Source organism: Xyrauchen texanus, chromosome 24 (genome assembly GCF_025860055.1).
Source record: "Xyrauchen texanus isolate HMW12.3.18 chromosome 24, RBS_HiC_50CHRs, whole genome shotgun sequence".
Lineage (NCBI taxonomy): Eukaryota > Metazoa > Chordata > Actinopteri > Cypriniformes > Catostomidae > Xyrauchen > Xyrauchen texanus.
Window position 1 is genome coordinate 3320403 of NC_068299.1, and position 20354 is coordinate 3340756.

General features: G+C 39.2%; 1 protein-coding gene across 1 annotated transcript in view; it reads left to right on the forward strand.

Annotated features, from left to right (window-relative positions):
• LOC127617618 (golgin subfamily A member 4-like) overlaps positions 1–20354 on the forward strand; it is a 55593-nt gene that overhangs the window by 25068 nt on the left and 10171 nt on the right. Inside the window, 13 exon segments of the mRNA XM_052089613.1 lie at positions 1112–1195; positions 3728–3875; positions 3973–4151; positions 6573–6671; positions 6788–6943; positions 7097–8377; positions 8379–11353; positions 11457–11578; positions 12104–12234; positions 12857–12943; positions 16804–16821; positions 17026–17094; positions 19187–19262. Coding sequence (XP_051945573.1) covers positions 1112–1195; positions 3728–3875; positions 3973–4151; positions 6573–6671; positions 6788–6943; positions 7097–8377; positions 8379–11353; positions 11457–11578; positions 12104–12234; positions 12857–12943; positions 16804–16821; positions 17026–17094; positions 19187–19262 — 5425 coding nt within the window.

Genomic DNA, 20354 nt, shown 5'->3' on the forward strand with positions numbered 1-20354 from the left:
GTGTGTGTGTGTGTGTGTGTGTGTGTGTGTGTTTACACATACATTTACAGCTCCTTGGTTGCTGTTTTAATTTAATTTCTGGTGTTTGGAATGTATACATGACTGGTGGTTTGTACATTATCCCTTACTTGACCATGGTAAAACCATGCTTTTATTAAACAGAGGCATTTGTGCTGTTTCTTAACATTATGTGGACATCCTACTAAGGCACAATCTGTGTTTGAAAGATGTGCATTTTATTTAATGATCTTATCACTCAAAGCTACTGATAAAACGTGCAATGTTGCCAGGTTAGGTGGATGTGCAATATGTAAAAGTCTTTTACTCAGCTTAAAGGAATATTCCGGGCTCAATACAAGTTGAGCTCAATCGACAGCATTTGTGGCATAATATTGATTGCCACAAACATAAATTTACACTCATCCATCCTTTTCTTTAAAAAAAGCTAAATTTGAGTTTACAGTGAGGCACTTACAATGGAAGTGAATGGGGACAATTTTTGGAGGGTTTAAAGACAGAAATATGAAGCTTATAAAAGTCATGTATTATATGAGTTTTTTAAATCGTCATTTTTAGTCTTTTTAGGGTTTGAGGGTATTTTGACATTACATCGTCATGGCAACCAAGTTGTAAAATGACATATAACTTTACACAGAAAAGGTTTTTAAGTGATTTTATCACACTAAAATCATGTTTACATGCATATTGTTTATGTCTTGTGGCTATACTTTTGAAAAAGTGAGTATTTTAATGTTTAAAAATTGGCCCCCATTCACTTCCATGGTAAGTGCCTCACTGCAACCCAGATTTTTTTTTTTTTTTTTTTTTTTAAGAAAACGAGGAGCAAGTCAAAATAAATTGTTTGTGCTAATCAACATTATGCCACGATGTAGCATAACTTGTATTGAACCCGGAATATTCCTTTAAATCTCTTTTAAACATTCTTAATGTCTTACGGTCAGTACATTTCCAACATGCTGAGTTGCGTGTCCAGGTTTCTAGGCAAATTGTCTTAATGGTTAATTTGATTGTTCATCAAAAATTGTTGATTCTCAAAATAATGTTTTAAAACTCATCATCTGTCACTCACCTTCATCTGTGTGTTTACCAGGAACTCCACACTTCAGAGAAGACTAAACTGATCACACAACTGGGCGACGCCAAGAACCTCATCGAGCAGCTGGAGCAGGACAAGGTGAGAGAGACGCTAAACGCTTCATGTTACTCCTCAGAAGGGTTCAACTATGCTGTATGTCTGCCATTGAACTGTGTTTATAAGCCAGCATGAAGAGAAGAATACATTCCACTGGCCCACTTAGTGAAAGTTGAAGATGAATTATCCTGAAAAGACTTTTAAAAAAAAAACAGATCAGGAAGTCTAATTCCTTTGGACCTTTGTCACATCAGAGGCTAAAATGACGTCTGTAGTTGATTGTTTTGCTTATTATTTATCCTATTCCAACTTTTTATGCAGAGACAACTATAAGTCTTTTGTAGGTTAATTTCCCCAAAAAGTGTAAACACTGTGGGTCTGTGGCAGTTTCAGAACATTCCTTTGTTTGCATTAGAATGTTCAGAAGAGTTCATCATTGATAAGACGATACAAAAAGCGGCTTTAGAATACAATGTATTGTTTATTACCATATTATTGATCATAAGTCAATCATTGACACACAGTTCACAGTAATCCATTACACAAGTGAATTTATCAATCAGTTGGAGATTTATTATGAGGGCTTGTTTAAGGACCCGTCAATTTACACCTGTGTCAGACATGCTTGTGTAGTGTCTCGGGTGCGTTGCGTCATAAAAAAGTTTAGGTCACTGTGTCAAGTTAAATATAGTTTAATACTCAATCTTTAAACACATCTTGAGATCTCTTAGTTCAGATTTGCGCTCCGTCGAGTGTTTTGAACACAAGATTGTAACGTATGTTTGTGTTGTTCTGCTGAAGTGTTTTCTTCACTGTATAAACTGTGTGTTGCTCATACTGCTGAAGTTTCACTTACTGCCCTCTGGAGTAAACAGGTGATACTACAAGCTTGCATTTCTCAGGAATCTTCATTATTACAGTCCGGAGGCATTGCGATTAATTGCGTTAATATTTTTAACGCGTTATTTTTAATTAAATTAATCACACTGAATTAACGCATTAAATCGACAGCCCTAATATATATAGATATAAATGTGAATCGATGAATTTTTTTACATTTAATTAATTGCGAATAATCTTGATTAAGTTATGGTACATGATACATTACAACAAACATTAAAAAATAATCATAAATATATTTACTTTGTCTCAAAGAACTTGCAAGAAATTGGTTAGACATCATTTATTTTATTTATATATGTACATGTTTTTTTTATAACAGAATATTCATTGAAGTAAATGGTCTGCACTTATATAGCGCCTTTTTAACCTTAACGGTATTCAAAGCGCTTTACACTGTGACTCATTCACCCATTCATACACCTATTCATACACCATACATACATTCATACATGCAAGGTGCTAGCCTGCCATTGGAAGCAACTTGGGGTTCAGTGTCTTGCCCAAGGACACTTCGGCATGTGGGCCGGGATTTGAACCACCAACCCTGCGATTAGTGGCCAACCCGCTCTACCACCTGAGCCATAGCCGCCCCTGAAAGATTTAGATACAGAAAATCTTATCTGTTTGAATTTATTTCACCTCTAGAGACCGCTGTTATACTGTAGAACAAAGCCGTTCTAACAGAGGAAAAAAACTAAAACATTTCTAAAGGGCAACTATCGCCACCGCCATCGGTTTAACTTCAGTCGCCTATAACACCAGTCAGTTGCAGATAAATGTAAATGTAAAGAACATAACTATTTCTTACCAGCCATGAAATTGGATTGCATTATTTTTTAATACCAATAATATATATTTTTAATTATTAGGTAATTTTTACTTGGTTTTTGCTTTTGTCAAATGATCATTTTGGACCCTTTGATTAAGTAATCATTTGGAGGTCTTTTATTTGTTATCTAGGGTAGTTTCATGTGATATATGGAAAGCTGTCTTCGTGCTATGGGGTTCTGATCAACTTAGTCATGTTGTGTTTGGCCTTTGACTTTTGCTCTGTAGGACAGCGATGATTTCCTTTGGAATGTGAATGAACGCAAACATACGTCAGGAATGATTAGAGGTGTGTGCTCAAACTGAGCGCAGGAAGAGCTATAGAGGGGTGGGAAACTGGTGAAATGGTTATGTATATGTTTGCACTAGAATGTCAAAGTAATCAGTGGCAGAATAACTTTAAGAGTAGTAACTGACAACAATATATTTGCAATAAACCCAAATAAACTATTTTAGGGAATGCATTCAAGTGCAATCTTAAAGGTATAGTCTACCCAAAAATGAAAATTCTCTCATCATTTACTCATCCTCATGCCATCCTTCAGTAGAACGCAAACAAAGATTTTTGGAAGAAAATGTCAGCTCTGTAGGTCCATAAAATGAATGGGTGCCACATTTTTAAGCTCCAAAAAGCACATATAGCCATCATAAAAGTAATCCACTTGACTCGAGTGGTTAAATGAATGTCTTCTGAAGCGAAATGCTAGGTGTGTGTAAGAAATAGATCAATATTTAACACTTTTTCTAATGGCTAAAATGCCCATCCTTAGTAGGGTGATTAAATAATGTATTTGTAAATTAGTATTTGAATAATCATTGATATTTATGATATGATTTATGAAGGGCATGGTGATCGCTGAAACAAAGCGTCAGATGCATGAGACTCTGGAGATGAAGGAAGAAGAGATCACTCAGCTGCGCTCAAGACTCCTGCAGACGCTCGCACAGAAAGACGAGCTACAGGAACTTAAGGAGAAGTCAGAGAAAGCAGGTGAGTGAGACTGTCCAATTGCTTTTGTCCCTCGTGATTTCTGTGCACTTTGTCTGGTTTTCCTAACTCTGCGGTAAATTGGACTTTTGCCCCGCAGCATTTGAAGAGCTGGAGCGAGCCCTGGGTGTGGCCCAACGGGCGGAGGAGGCGCGCCGTCAGCTACAGATGAACATGGAGGAGCAGGTGAAGCAGGTGGAGATGGCCAGCGAGGAAGAGAGGAAAAATCTACAGCAGGAGCTCACCAGGGTCAAACAGGAAGTGGTCACCATTATGAAGGTATGTATGGCATGTTTTAGCTTATTTTTGTAGCACTTACCAACTTTATTATAAAAAGAACACAAGTGCAAATACCATGTGGCTATGGGTCTTCAATACAAATCTCATTTTGTGAAAATGATTGGTAGTAAGTCTTTGTTTTTGTCCAGAGCGTTAGCAGTTCTTAACTCTTTCCCCGCCAAACACGGAATTTTCCTTGTTTTATGAAAAAACGCTTCCCCGCCAAACACGGAATTTTCCGGGTTTCCGTGTTTTAGGTGTTATACGGTAAGGAAGACCCCTCCGCATGTTTTGAAAGAGTACGCAACTCTTTGAAGAAGTGAAGTATGAAGAAGTGGAGTATGAGAATGCGTAGTGGCTAAAGCACAGGCCTGTAAATCAGAAGGTCACAGGTTCTAACCCCACGTCCACCACCATTGTGTCCTTGAGTAAGGCACTTAACTCCAGGTTGTTCCGGGGGGATTGTCCCTGTAATAAATGCACTGTAAGTCGCTTTGGATAAAAGCGTCTGCCAAATGCATAAATGTAAATGTAAATGAGAAGCTCAAAATATCAGACATAAACATGCCTTTTTATCAGCTTTTTGTCTGAAATGTTGTTTTTTGACAAAACCGACCTCTGTTCAAGTCGCAATAAAAAAGAACAAATGAAGATAAAATAAAATCGTTTTTTTTGCCTAAAAGCAGAGGCTCAGATCTTTATTGTGATATATAGCATCTTCATATATTCATGGAAGAAAATATTCTGCGGGCCATTAAAATTTAGCGAAAATCGTCAAAAACCCTGGCGGTGGCTGGCAACTTTTTTTTAAAAACGCTGGCGGGGAAGAGTTAATGGGGTATGAGTCAAAGAATCAAAATGTCATTAATCTTTCAGCAGCACGTTTCATCGCGGATTGTGTGAATCTGTCACAATGGAGCTTTGCAAAGAGACTGTTAAAGAAGGACAAGCCAGTGATAAACTGGACGGCAAACTCACAACACACGTCTTAACCGAGCAAACGTGACAACAACAAAAATAATGGGCTGTTTAATTTTTTTTCCACCAAAAAACTAACAAAGCAAAAACATTTTAAGTGGACCGTTGGTAAAAATGTGCTTCTATTCTGATGTTTTAAAGAGCAGAGAACTTTGTCATGTTATTACTGATGAAAACATGCAATCTATTCATGCGTTGTGTGACATTTGTCAGCTGTATGCACAGATGTGACTACTCACCATCAGAAATGTTTGAGAGCTACATCCTGTTACACGCTTGCGCATCTTGAGGAGACAATGTTCATTTTGACACTAGATCAAGAATGCAGTCATAGAGTGGTGCAAGCCATTGCACTTTTGTCTTCGCTCTGTCCCTATTTTTACTCGGCCTGGCTAATTTAACAGTGTTCTGCCTGGAAAAGCCATCAATTCATGCTCAGTGTCACATTCCTCCCGAGAATACTCTGGACGACAGATTGAACTTCCATGACTGCAGTTCCCATGAAGGCTGACATTTTTATGGATCAGCACACCTTTTGAGTTCCTCCTCTGTGCTTTCGAGTATTATTAATTAAATAAATTAAAATAGTAAATCAAATTGACCAGATTGATGCCACATTTGTTCTGTTTCTTTCATGAGACCACATAATCCGTAATTTAACCAAGACTCATATGTCTCAGTCTTTGTATGCCAGGTGCTATTCAAGAGTGCCATTTTGCTTGTGCCAACACAAACTATGTCGGTTGATCTTTTACCAAATCATGAAACTATGGAAGTAGTTAACTGAGGTTCTTCAAATTCTAAATACAGAACTGACCATATTTAGAATATAGTGTTAATATACATTAGATATATCTGAATGTGAATGAAATTCCATAGTGAAGAGTCCTGCAGAATTAGACCTTACAGCAAGATTTCATTTTTCAAGAATTTCAGTTTATAATGAGACATATTCTGCATACGGAGAATAAAAGCCTTATAAAATATATCATAATGACTTTGAACTCAGACATGTTCATCATAGTAAAGGTGCATTCAAGTTATTATTTTGTCTAAATTGCATTTTTTTTTGTGTTTTTGTTTCTTTATAACTTTATAGATTAGGACAAGACAAATAGTGTTTCTATCAATGACCCGAATATGATCTCTGTTATGTTTGATGTTTGGCTTACTCCTTGCATGTGAATTAAGTAAGCTAATGAAAAGTGTTGCAGGTTTGCTGTTGGTATCAGTAAAGTTGGCGCTGCCCCATTTTTCATAATTATTACTTTGCAATTAAATAAATAGTCTGGTGGACTGGGAAGGGAGTTATGAGTTCAGAGTAGAGTACAGGCGTAGTACACCAAACTATTTAAAAAAAAATAATGTTTTTCCATGTTATGTCCCCTTAAAGTAATACAACTCAATGGTGGTTAATATGTTGCCATGATGTCTGCGTTTCAGAGGTCTTCAGAAGACAAGATGGCAGAAATGGAGCGGTTACACGCAGAGGCTATGGCCAACAAAGAAGAGGAACTGAGTGCCCAGATTAAACATGCGGTGGTATGCTTTGGCTTTTATTTCTGTGGCAAACTGTAAAGATTTTTGTCTGTGAAAATATTTTGCATGTGAATAGAGGCATGTGTTAAACATGTGTTAATACTATGTATTTATTGCAGGAGCGGTGTCGTGAGGAACTATTGCAGTTTGCACAGGAAAGGGAGCAGCAGGCATCTCTTGCTCTGGAGGAGGCCGAGTTGCAGAAAGCTGCTATTCAAACTGAAGGGGAGAACAAAGCCAAGGAACTACATTTTGAGCTGGAGTCTGCCAGAACAGTGAGTTTATCAACTGCCTTATCTGGGAATATATCAACAGGATATCCTTATTGTAGTTGCATGGCTAAATTAAGCCACAGTGTGAAAGCAATTCAACGTCTCAGCATAGTACATTCTTTGAATTGAAGAACTTTTCTTTTTTTTTTTTTGCAGAGAATTCAAGAGCTGGAGAGTTGTCTGGGTAACTCTGAGAAGAATGGTGCCAAATCAGACAATCTCTCAGCACAGGTTAAACTAGCTGCTCTAGAGGAAAGGCATCAGCAGGAGTTGGAAAGGGCAACTACTGAGCAGATTACAGTGCTCAACCAGCAGCATAATATTGCTATGGAAGAGCTTGTGCAGAAACACAAAGCTGAGATTGAATCCATTCTAAAAGACAAAGAGGAACAGTTTCATACTCATGTAGAGGAGATGAATCAAAAGATGCTGGATAAGCTGTGTAATAAACAGACAGAGCTTGAGACTGTGTCTTCTAAATTTAGTGAGGTACTGAAGAGTAAACAACAATTGGGAGAGAAGCTCTCTTCTATGGAGACCACCAGTGAATCTGCAAGACAAGAGTTTGAGGGGAGACTCAAGGAAGAACATGCAAAATATCAGGCTGAGATTGAAGCTGTAACGCGTCAACATGAAGAATCATTTGCAGGGGTGGAGAAAATGTTGAAAGAAGAACTAAATCAGCTGAAGATAGTGTTGGAGGAGAAGGAAAGGGTTCTAGACGAACATGTGCTCAGGGAAAAGACTTTAGAAGAAGAAGCCAAGCAGGCTCTGCAAGACGGAAGTGTACAGTTGGAGGAGCTTAAGGAGAGACTCAAGAAAGAACAAGCAAAACATCAGGCAGACATTGAAGCTGTAAAACTCCAAAATGAACAGTCAATTGCAGGGGTGGAGAAAATGCTTAAAGAAGAGCTAAATCAGCTGAAGATGGTGTTGAAGGAGAAGGAAAAGGCGCTGGAGGAACATACACTCAGGGAAAAGACTTTAGAAGAAGAAGCCAAGCAGGCTCTGCAAGATGGAAATGCCCAATTGGATGAGCTCAAACTCAGGTCACAATCTAATAAAGAAGCCCTTGATGAATCCAGAGCTCAGATTAGCTCTCTAACCGAAGAACTCCAACAAACCAGGAATCAAGTGAAAGATCTTGAGCATGCTCTTGAGGCAATCCACAATGATTGTCAAAAGAAAGAAGTCTGTCTTCAGCAAAAGACAAATGAACTTCAGGAGCTTGAGCAAAAGTTGCAGCAAGTCAAGAAGGATCTAACTGAAAAAGAGAATTTGCATGCTGAAACTTGCAAAGCATTGCAAGAGGAGCAAATCTGGTTGAGGAAGCAGCTGGATGATCAGAAGAGTTCTCATGAGAAGAAACTTGAAAATATGAAGAAAGACATGGATTGTAAACTGAAATCCCAAGAAAACAAGATGGAGAAATTCAATGCAGAAAGCCAAAGAAGTGCAGGAAAAGATGAAGAAGAAGCTTCATGATCAAGAGGAGAATGCAAAAGCAGAATTATCCAAGAAAGTTCAAGAGTTACAACAGAAAGACCAGCAACTGAAAGAGAAGATCTTTGAGATGGCACACACAAACTCTGAAGGACTCAGCAGTGCCATCTCTGATTTAGAGGCAAATCACAAGGAGCAAGTAGAAAAGCTCCATGTGACCCATGAACAGAAGCAGGAAAACCTGGTTCATCATTGGCAGGAGAAGCTCCGCCAGCATGAGGAGGATATGCAGGAAAAACATGCCCTCTCTTTACAAGAGAAAGCCCAGGAGTTTGAGGAGATATCTCAGCAGCTTTCAGCCAGCAGAGAAGAGAGGGAACAGGTCTTAAAAGATCTCCAGGACCTCAGGGAGGAGCTTGATATGAGGGAAACCACTGTGCAGAAACTGCAGACAGAGCTCAGGGAGGCAGCAAGCAAGCTGGAGAGTTTGTCTGAAGGAGAGGGTATACTTAAAAGACAAGTCGAAACCATGGAGAAGAATCTCAACCAGGCCTTAAATGAAAGGAACCTCTTTCAGGATGAACTGAGAAAGGCAGAGAAAACTAGTAAAGAGAGATTACAGAGCTTATCTGAAGAGTTGATAAACACCCAGAAAAAGCTGAGTGCACTTGAAACTTCCCAATTTAAAGAGGGCGAAGACCTCCAGAGGACACTTGCAGAGAAAACTGTGGAGCTTCAAACTAAGGAAAAAGAGTTCCAGACCCAAATGTGTTATATTATGAAGGAGTGTGAGAGGTGTTGTCAAGAAGCCCAGGCTAAGTTAGAGGGTTTCTCTGTTGAGCTGTGTAAGAAAGTCGATGGAAGGTTTGGAGAGTTACAACATAGGGTTATACATCACCAGAAGAAGGTCAAATATCTAGGAAATGTTATCTTGACAAAGGACAACCGAATCAACACTTTAGAGAAAGAACTTCAGCAGAAATCGGAAGAAAACCAGAATCTAAAAAGCTCTCTTGATGAGATTACTCTTCAGTTTGATGCGAGTTCAAAGAATCTTAAAGCCTTAAACGTCGAAAGGGAGTCTTTGCAAACCGATGCCGAGAATCGCTTCCAGGTACTTTCTGAGAAAGACCTTCACATTGAGCAGCTTCATGAAAAAAATAAAAGCATATCAGAAGACCTCAAAGCAAATATTTTGCAAATGAGCAATCTAGAATCTATCATAAATGACTTGCAGACCCAGTTAGCAAGTAGCATAACTGAGAAAGAGGAAGCCATATCTCTGCTGAATCAGCAAAATAATGAGGAAAAAGAAACGCTAAAATGCCAAATGGGGCAGATGGTGGAAAGGTTGGAAAAAGACAAGACCTCTCTTCAAGAGCAGGCAGAATCACTCAGGAACAAGTTCTCTGAGCTGAAGAAGAAGTTCAGTCAGAGTCACAGCACTATTAAGTCTCTTCAGAAACAAATTGCAGACATGGAGAGGCAGATTATGGAGAAGGATGAGCGTGTTCAAATGCTCACTGCCAGCATTGACAATCAGTCCATTAGTAAGTCAGAAATGGACCAGGCTCTTAGTGAGAAAGAACAGAAGGTACACACGTTGACCTCTGAGCTGGAAAGCTACTCGATGAAAGTCATCGAACTAGAGGAGCAGCTAAAGCAACAGATAAAAGAGCAGGAGAAACTTGCAGCAGATTTACAGCAGCACCTTATCATCAGGGAAAACGATAAGATAGAGATAATGAAACAGCTACAGGAAGCTCAAGACCAAAGCTCTCAGAAAGATGCCATAATGCAGAAAACTCAGGAAAGCCTGCAGTCTTTGAAGGGAGAAATCCAAACAGCCAAGCAAGAGCTGGAAACCCAGCAGGCTAACTTTGAGAAGGAGAAGGCTGAGATTCTGAGGTTGAAAGAAGAGGCCTTGAAGGTGGCGCAAGAAAAAGCATCCTCTGAGACTGCTAGTAAAGTAGCTGAGTTGAAGAAGAAGGCCGAGCAGAAAATCGGTATGATTCGTAAACAGTTGACATCACAAATTGAGGAAAAGGAACAGACCATCAAAGATCTGCAGACCCAGCTTGAAGGAATCAAGCAAACCCAGACTGAAAAGGAAGAACATATTAAGACTCTGGAGGAGAATGACAAGACAACAGAAGATAACATAGCTAAATTACAGGAAGAACATACAAAGCATCTAGAAGAGTTGCACCAGAAAGAGAGTGCAGAAAGACAGACCTGTCTGCAAAGCTTAAAAGATATATATGAAGAGAAGCTTGCTGTTCTTCAAAAAGACAAGTCTGCAAAGGAAAATCAATGCGCTATTGCTGCTAGGGAAAAAGAAGAGATACTTTTAAGACTAGGAGAGTTTGAGCAAAAACTCTCAGAATCCAATGAGCAGATTTCAAACTACCAAACTGAGATTAGTTGCCTTAAGGCAGACTTGCTCAAACAGACAACATTGGTCCAAGAGCTTCAACAGACCTGCTTGGATCTTCAGGACCAAATTAAGGAGAAACAGATTGAAGAAGCTGAGATTGAGCATGTTTCAGAAGCACAGACTACTCGCAGTTTGCTAGGATTGGAACCTGCAACATTGCTGGCCAAGGAAGACATAGACACTGTCAGGGACCAAGATGATTGGAGAAGTCAAAAAGACTTGTTGGTGAAGGAATACGAGGAGAAGCTCAAAGACTTGCACAGAAGGCTTGAAGAGAAAGAAAACCAGATAAGAGCACAACAGAATTCACCTCAAGGAAACGGGGAGACAGATAGTGAGTGCCTAAACAACAATACAAACACCTCAGAGCACGAGCTTCAGAAAAAGCTGGTGGAAGCTGAGAATGAGAAGCAGAAGCTCCATAAAGATTACACCAGACTTCAGAAAGACCTACGCTCTCTAAGAAAACAGCATGAGAAGGAACTGGAATTCCTGAAGAAAGAGGTTGCTGAGGAAAGCGAACAAAAACTGATGTAAGATTTTTTTGACGTTTTTGTTCATTTCAGTACATTTTGTTATGTTTTCTGCCAAAACTGTTTCCCTGGGTTCATAATGCTGGTAATCTTTTTCTAACAGGCTTGAAATGGAAGATATGGAAATTAAACACAACTCTTCTCTGAAGCAGTTAATGAGGGAGTTCAACACCCAGATGGCTTTGAAGGAAAAGGAACTGGAAGGCTCCGTAAAGGAGACCATTGGTATGTTTCTCAGAACCCTCTTTTGGCTCTTACTATGGTAAATGTACTATGGAATTATTATGGGTTTTTTGGACATGGTACCATGGTAATACTAGACACTACCATAATTGTAATACCATGGTAGTCTTTGAAGTGCCTTTAAGTGCAATCAATGTAAATACCATGGTCTATGATGGTCATTGTGGAGTACCATAGTGCATATCAAAGTACCATAGTAGTACCATTTGATACCATTACTGTACCACAGGCTCATTTAAAATTTTTACTTTGAATAAAACTAAAAATATTGTTAAATGATGTGACAAGTTGTGGGAGGTCTGTCTGAACTGCATATTGTTGTTTCATAATTTACATTAGCTGATTTACTGGGCTCAGTAAATATAGGCTAAATTATGAAATTCCATCATTGATTTACCATGTGTTTTCAAACCTGCCATGCAATTCATCCAATCTGGAAGTGGTTTGAAGGCAGTGATGTAGACTTGACCCTCATACTGTACTTTCCTGTCTATTATGTCCACACAGAAAAGGCCCAAACTGTTGAAGCTGAGCTAATAGGTTGCCATCGAGAGGAAGTGAGTCAGTTTCAGAAAATAATCGCCCAGAAGGACGAAGACCTAAACAGAACGGTTCAGCGGTACGAGCAAGTCCTTCAGGTACTGTACTTCAAAATACTGTGAAATTGTAGCTTTTGCTTTTCCATGTGTGAATTATTGGACAAATGTATAGCAGATGCTTTCGATAATTCAGCTCTTTAGTAAGGCTGAAATAAATGTAACATCCATAAACAAAACCCTCCAGTTCTGTTCTGTCATGAGAAGTTTATAGTTTTTGCTACATTCCAGCTCATAAAGTCAGTAACTTCATGTTTCAGCAAATAGTTTGTATCTCATCAGGGAATGATTATCAAAACTCAAAACTCCCTTAGAGCTGTAGTGATTGATGAAGACCTTATGATGCTTAAATCCAGCTTTACTATCCTGACAGAGAAGTATGCTAACTATTTGTGACTGGACTATTTCTGTAGCCTATGGATCTGATTGTTTATATGTGGACAGTATTGTCCCTCATTAGGCATTATAGGAGAAGACTGGCTAGCTGTCATGTTGGCAAAGGGAGGTTGCACAAAGTATTGAATACAAGGGTGCCAATAATTGTCATATGTATATTTGACAAAAATATTTGTTGAATAAAAGACATGATTACAGCATGGATGCTTTGTGAAATGATAGTTCAGTGAAATATGGCATGATTGCTCTGGGTTTGTCCTTTCTGTAGAGTCGTGAGGAGGAGATGGGTGGCCGTGTGTGGGAGGTGCAGAAGGAGTTAGAGGAGCTCCAGCAGAGAAGTCTCAGTGACCCTCAGGTGCATCCACACACTTAACACATATTTTCCCACATGGAACGTATTATGACTTATTAGAGCTGTCAATATATTAAAATAATTGATTGCAGTTATTCTCAGATTTGTTGGTGCCAACATTGCTGAAAATTTCCTATAAACAGAACAAAATTCTGATTGTAACCTATAAAGCAGTACATGGGTTGGCTCCAGATTACATCTGTGATTTGGTTACTCCATCCATTCCCGCTCGCTCTCTCCGCTCTGCTGGCTCTCTCTCTCTGTGTCAGCCTCGTTGTAAATTAAAAACCATGGGGGGAAGGGCCTTTTCCTATAACGTGCCTAAGTTATGGAACACACTACCCTCATCTATTAGGGATGCTGCTTCTGTGGATTGTTTTAAGAAACTTCTTAAAACACATCTTTTTAGTCAAGTTTTCAATCTATAATTGTATTATTATTTATGTATTTTTTCTTTATTGATACTTCTATATATATTTTTATTCACATGTTTGATTATTTTGTTATGTACATGCTGAAGCGCTTTGAGTCTGAGAAAGGCGCATTACAAATAAAATATTATTATTATTATTATAAATGTGAATTTGCAAGTTAATATATGTATTTTCTTTTCTTATTCAGTTTTAATGCATTTTGTTCCTCTTATAAGGAAGGAATAAATTAAATAAAAGAAACATTGACCGCTTGATGCCTGCAGGTGTCCACTGATGGACTCTGTATCACTAGTTCCATTAACGTTGTGTTTCCATTAATGTTGTGGCAACATTTTTGCAAATTGATATTAAGTGGTTGATTGCATGGGTTGCGGCAGTTCTAAGGTGAAATATCCACTGAGTGGCACTAAAGGCGAGTAATATTTCCTCCCAAACAGATTTAAAATCAACACAATCTACCTCCCTACCCTAAACCTTTAACCTATACCTAACCTATAGTGTCATAAAACATTCAATTGCTAAAGCAACCCTGTGATTTTACGGTGCTTCTATGACACTTTTGACTCGCATGTCGACTTGTCTTCAGAACTCGTACCCCTGTGCAGCGCTCTATCAGTTGAGCTACTACACAATTTGATCGCGGCAGAACAAGCTTGTAAATGAAGTTGGTTATTTAATGCAAATATTAAAATGTATACCTTTGCAAGTCATATATTAAAAGCATTTTCATGTCATGAGATAGCATTTTGTGTTCACTTTCATTGCATTGAAAAAAAAAAAAAGTAATGAAAGTGAATGGTGACTGAGATTAACATGATGGCTAACATCTCCTTTAGTGCTCCAGAGTAGAAAGTCATACGGGTTTGGAGCAACATGAAGATGACTAAATGATAGAATTGTAATTTTTAGGAACAGAGCAGAATCTGTTATGAACTCATATTCTGCCATCTTATTATTTTTGTAAAAGAGAATAAGAGTCATCGTTGTAGCGCCTCTAATGTTCATTTCACCAGGAAACTTACTGATTTGTAGTGTATGCAGGTACGGTGATAAGTTTAGGTAATATGTTAATTTAGTGTGATATAATAGTAATCATTATTATTAATTACATTTTTCTGGTGATTTTGTGGAGAGAGAGATAAAGATATATATATATATAGACAGACAGACAATCAACTCTCTGGGTCTGGGAACCGCTCCATTACCACTGGCGAGCACAACCAAAAGACCACACAGGCACTAACCCCACCTTCAATTCACCTGGCTCACTCTCTCCACCCCCGGCAAAACCCAACCCCCGTACCAGCGGTTAAGCCTTTGTGCTCCGCTGTGTCTTCCTCCACAAAGGATGCTGGGGCACCACGACAGGCACCTCCAAATCAAGCTCACCTGGTCTGGTTGTGACCTGACAGATGGCCAAAAATCATTGTTTGGTTGCCCTTTTTAGATTTTTAGGCTCTAACCGTCGTGTGCAATTATTAACTGTAAAAACTATTAACTGTTAACACATTACATTTACATTTACATTTACATTTATGTATTTGGCAGACGCTTTTATCCAAAGCGACTTACAGTGCCCTTATTACAAGTTCAAGTTCATTTTATTTATATAGCACATTTTATAACAGCCACTGACGCTTTACAGAACTACAAAATTAAAAGACACCAACACCATGTGTAGTAGCACATCATAAAACAGTACAACAAGGTTAAGAACACCTTAAAACGGGAGACGTCCAAGCAGTCTCAGAGACTATCAGTAGTAGAAAATAAAAACAGAGAAAACAGTAACAGGTTTAATACTAGTATCATACTCGAAGGAGAGAAATATAAAATAGACAGAAAAAAAAAAAAAATATATAAGTATAAATATATCTATAAAAACACCCATACACACACACATACACATACGTATATATATATATATATACATACACACACCTACATACACACACATATATGTACACATATACACATACATATACACGTATATGCACCTTATCTGTAGGCCAAAGAGAACAAGTGCGTTTTTAAAAGTGACTTAAAAGAAATCACAGAAGGGGCTACCCGAACGTCCAAGGGCAAATTGTTCCACAACCTAGGCCCAACCACAGAAAAGGCTCGATCCCCTCTACGTTTAAGTCTGCATTGAGGGACTTGTAACAGATTTTTTTCACCTGATCTCAGACTTCTTGACGGCGTGTAAGGTTGAAGCAGTTCAGTTAGGTAGCTAGGCGCTTGGTTGCATAGAGCTTTGTACACAAATAACAGGATTTTAAACTCAATTCTGAAATGAATGGGCAACCAGTGAAGAGACCTCAGAATTGGGGTAATGTGGTCACTTTTCCGACCATTTGTGAGGAATCATGCAGCGGCATTTTGCACCAGTTGAAGACGAGCAGTTTGCGTTTTCGAGATACCGCAGTAAAGTGAATTGCAGTTATCTACACGTGTGGTGATAAAAGCATGAACAGCCATCTCAAGAGTTTTGTGATTAAGAAAAGGTTTGACTTTTGACAACAGCCGCAGGTGATAAGGGACAATCCCCCCGGAGCAACCTGGAGTTAAGTGCCTTGCTCAAGGACACAATGGTGGTGACTGTGGGGCTCGAACCAGCAACCTTCTGATTACCAGATTACCAGTTATGTGCTTAGACCACTACACCACCACCACATTAACTTTTAACTCTGAATAGAGTAGTCTCACAGTCACAGTCCAGAATAGGCCGTAGGAATGAATCTCCTGAAAAGGTTTGGAATGTACCCCATGAGAAAGAGGCCTTTAACAGACATCCTCTGTTCTCAATTAAGTCCTCTGAGAGCATCCTGAGCTCTTAGATTTATACCGCAGTACGGCTCTTAGGCGAGCACTGCATGCTCGGAAAGAGGCAAAAAGTTGAGTGTCGTTCAGGATGGAAGTGTTCCACGTGTGTTTGGTGCAGTTACAAAGCGCTCTCTCTCAGAGACGTGAAATGTGCAGTGCACCACCCGCTGTGGTTTTACACAATGATGTCGCACAGTATTTATTCATTCTTTAAGCTGTCATGTTCAGGAGTAAACCAAATGCTCTATTCAGTTTCAAATAGTTGTCATAGTTTCCTGTTTTTGTCGTCATACATGGGTGACTTTCATGAAAACATGTTCAGGTCATGTTTCACCCCCAACCCCCCTGCCTATATTTAGGATCATTAAAATGTTATAGATTGTGAATTTGTTCCCATACATCTCATTACTGTAATTGCAGTTGTTTTATCACTGTAGTATGGTTCAAAACACTACTGTAATGCAAGTAATTCAAATCAACATAAAGGCAGTACAACAAATTCCACCGTGTTATTTATTATTGATTTGTTATTGGTTATTATGTATGATTCATGTTTTTGACTATTGAAACAGCTGTGTAACCACTTGATTCTGTATTGTTTTTCAGGGTCTTGATGAGCTAAAGGTCAGTTTTTAACCTTTTTTAATTAAATTTTGGTTTGTTTTTTTACTCCAATGCCAAGTTGAGGAAATTCTAATCAGCTTTTTAGAGCTGCTTTGTTAAAAAAATAAACATTTCCAACCAGGACACTGTGTACTTCCATATGAGTTGCGTTCAATCTGTTTGTTTACATTTTGAACTCTGGTCTTTCTCTCTTTTTCCAAACAGGTTCAGCTTGCTGAAAAGACAACCCTTCTGAGTGAGGCCAGGCTGAAAGAGCAGAAATACCATGATAGGGTAAGTGTCCTCATAAATAAGGACCCTAAAGCAAACACATCTGACAAACAATACACTCGCCTGGTTTGTCATTATTATATTAATGTTGCAATTTACAAGTTTAATTCATCTTGTCATTACACCTCTTAATACTACGTTTTCCTAGTCTCCACTTTTGAGCGTGAAGGGAGAAAGGTGCTTCAGGTTGTTCCTGGCAGTGTACTCAGCCTAACAGGCTCCATATGTTTAGGATTAGGGTGGGGGCGGGGTTAGGGCGTCTGCTGTCTTCCAGGAACAAACAGAGACACCTTTGTACAATGGGCACTTTTGGGACGCGTCCTGCTCTTTATTTCCGCATAACTCCATGTTTTTTCATCACTCTCTCTTGTAAATAAACTGCAATACTCTCTGCTAGTCATGCAAATATAATGCGTTATTAGCAGTACAGCAAAATCTATTCACATTTTCCCATCGCACAGTATTTACCATCATACTGACCAACCCTAGTACTGCTAACTGTAAACACACAATATGTTTGAGATGCTTTGCCCCGCCCCCAGCATCACATCCTAACTCTGCGCTCCCAGAGCTCAGTTTCCCCTCAAGCTGTGTTAAACAAAAATGAGATTAAGTTTATTACACCGCACATCTGTTTACTCTTACTTAAACTGTACCAACAATTACAGCAGCGCTCATGCTGTTTCTCTCACCCCACACGAATGTGAACTCACTCAGGGAGGTGCACACAGTGGACATGGCTTTATTTTTATAACCCTTCTTTGCCCTGGGCCATATGTTGTTTTTAAAGGCATAGTTCACCCAAAAATCCATTCTGTCATTATTTACTCCCATGTTGTTTCATGATGTCTTTCTCTCTTTTGTGGACCAAAGAAGATGTCAAACAGAATGAGAGCCTCAGTCACTATTCACTTTCATTGCATGGAAAAAGAATGTAATGAAAGTGAATGGTGACTGAGATTAACATTCTGCCCAACATCTCCTTTAGTGCTCCAGAGTAGAAAGAAAGTCATACGGGTTCGGAACAACATGACGATGAGTAAATGACACTATTGTAGCTTTTTTCGGTGAACTATCCCTTGAAATACTGAGAATGTAAGATCACCAGGAGGTATTGTTGGTTGTGTCCTTCAACTTTGGGCAAGTTCATGTCCCAGGGGTTGATTTTAATAAACGAAAAACAGATTTCAAACTTTATTATTATTAATGAAGGTCACATTAAATCTGACTTGTACAATTTTTAAGCAAGTGTGAACACATGGTGGTGTTCAGCCAGAAGAGAGACCAAGAGTCACGGCCGCCCCGTCACAGTCCAGCACGCAACAACGTGCTAAAAATTCATTTGAAATAAATCCAAGAATGTTCATACTAGGGATGTGTGCAGTATGAGATGAAGAAAAACACAGACTCAAAGTAACGAAACAGAAAATAAACAAACTTCCAGTATCCAGGATGATGGGTAATAAATTGTCCCAAAGCTGTGGCGTCATTTCCAACCATTTTGTCCCTAATTATGTTTTGTCAAAAGTTAGTGTACTTTGCCCTACTAAGGCCCTGTCCCAAATGGCACTCTTGATGTGGACTTGCGGTCTCGCAGCATTCATTTGGGCTTTCCTGCGAAGTCTAAAAGACCGTAGGGTGTCCCATTTGACATTTTAGCACCCTGAGGGATGCTCCCATTGCACCTTCAATGCACCTTTCGACTGAGCTCGCATCAGTGCGAGCTCCACAACGGACTACAACTCAACAGTCCCCACTGCTGATCCTCAGAACCAAAAATGTTTTAAGGCTTTCCTTTCTAAAAGTCCACTGTGCTGAAAGTGTCCTAAGTTGAATAAATGCTCTGTTATGTATGTAACCCCATGTGGCAGTGCGGAGGGCGGGGCCGGGTCGTGATCCTTCACACCCGGTCCCGTATTAGGCTAATCAAGCCTCTGTGAGGGATAAAGGTCCTCTGCAGTCGACCTTTATCCCTCACGGAGGCTTGATTAGCCTAATACGGGACCGGGTGTGTAGGATCACGACCCGGCCCCGCCCTCCACCCTGCCACACCTCAGTTTTATGATGTATTTTAAAGAATAATAACATTTTTCAGATCTACGCTCTGGAGGACAAGATAAGACGCTCCCATAAAAATGCAGTGGTGACTCACCTGGGAAGCACATATAGAGGTATACAATCTTAAACATTTTCTATATTGGTAGCTTTAGAATAATGTATCACATAGCTTGGGGCAAGTTGAGCAATGTGTCTAAGCTCAGCTGTTTTCCAGTTGTCATTTATTGTCATATTTGTCCATTCAAAATATGAATTTGTGGGTTTTAGCAGCATAGCGACTGTAAAATGCTTGTCAAGTATAACTTCCCCTGTGCTTTAACTCCAAAGGTTGATGATTGATGTGGCACAGTGACTCTTGGCAGACAAATCTCACCTTCATTCTCAATAGCTCAGAGCGATCCGTCACTGCGGTCTCTGCAGGAGAGCTGCGCTTTAACACCCTGCTATCAATCACACACATATGCACGGCTGAGAGACCTTAAACAGATGGGCAGTGAGAGAGAGGCTGGTGTTTTAGAGAGGGTCTGCTCTGGACTAAAGCTCTACAGTCCTTCACTGTTGGTGTAATAAAGAGCTCATCTCTAAATTTAATGGTTTTCACAGACCGTGTTTCTCCATAGTTCCCACGGAATGACTCCACATTCAGACAGCCGTCTCAAAAACTTTAAATCTGCATTGTCTTTTAAACCCTGTTTGTCCCTAGTCTTATTTTTAAAGAAAGATTATGAAAACAAAAAATGTGTTTCTTTAATAATAACGTGCACTGTTGAATCGTGCACATTGTTACGTTCTGATAAAAGTCTGAAATTCGGGATCGCAGTCCTGCTGTATGTGTGCTCCTACGACGGCTGTCTAATGAAGAACCATTTTAGCGCTATTTCAGTTTCGCTGTCTATGAGCGCGTTTACATGTACAATTTTACACCAACTTTATTTATAATACCGACGATGTGTGAGGTCACATAAACGCCTTAAACGGCTAACAAACTAAAACAGTCTGTTTCGTTTTCACGTCAAAATCAGAGAATTATCTGATGATTTCAAATCAAATGTAAATGCTTGTCCCTTAAGCTGTCGGAGTTTTTGAATAAGCTGTTCAATAGTAGTTATCCACTTATATTTGTGCTTGTAAATCTGCTTAATGAGGATGTCAGACCATGACACCATTGATCGCCCTGTCAACGCTGCATTGTATATCGTACAATC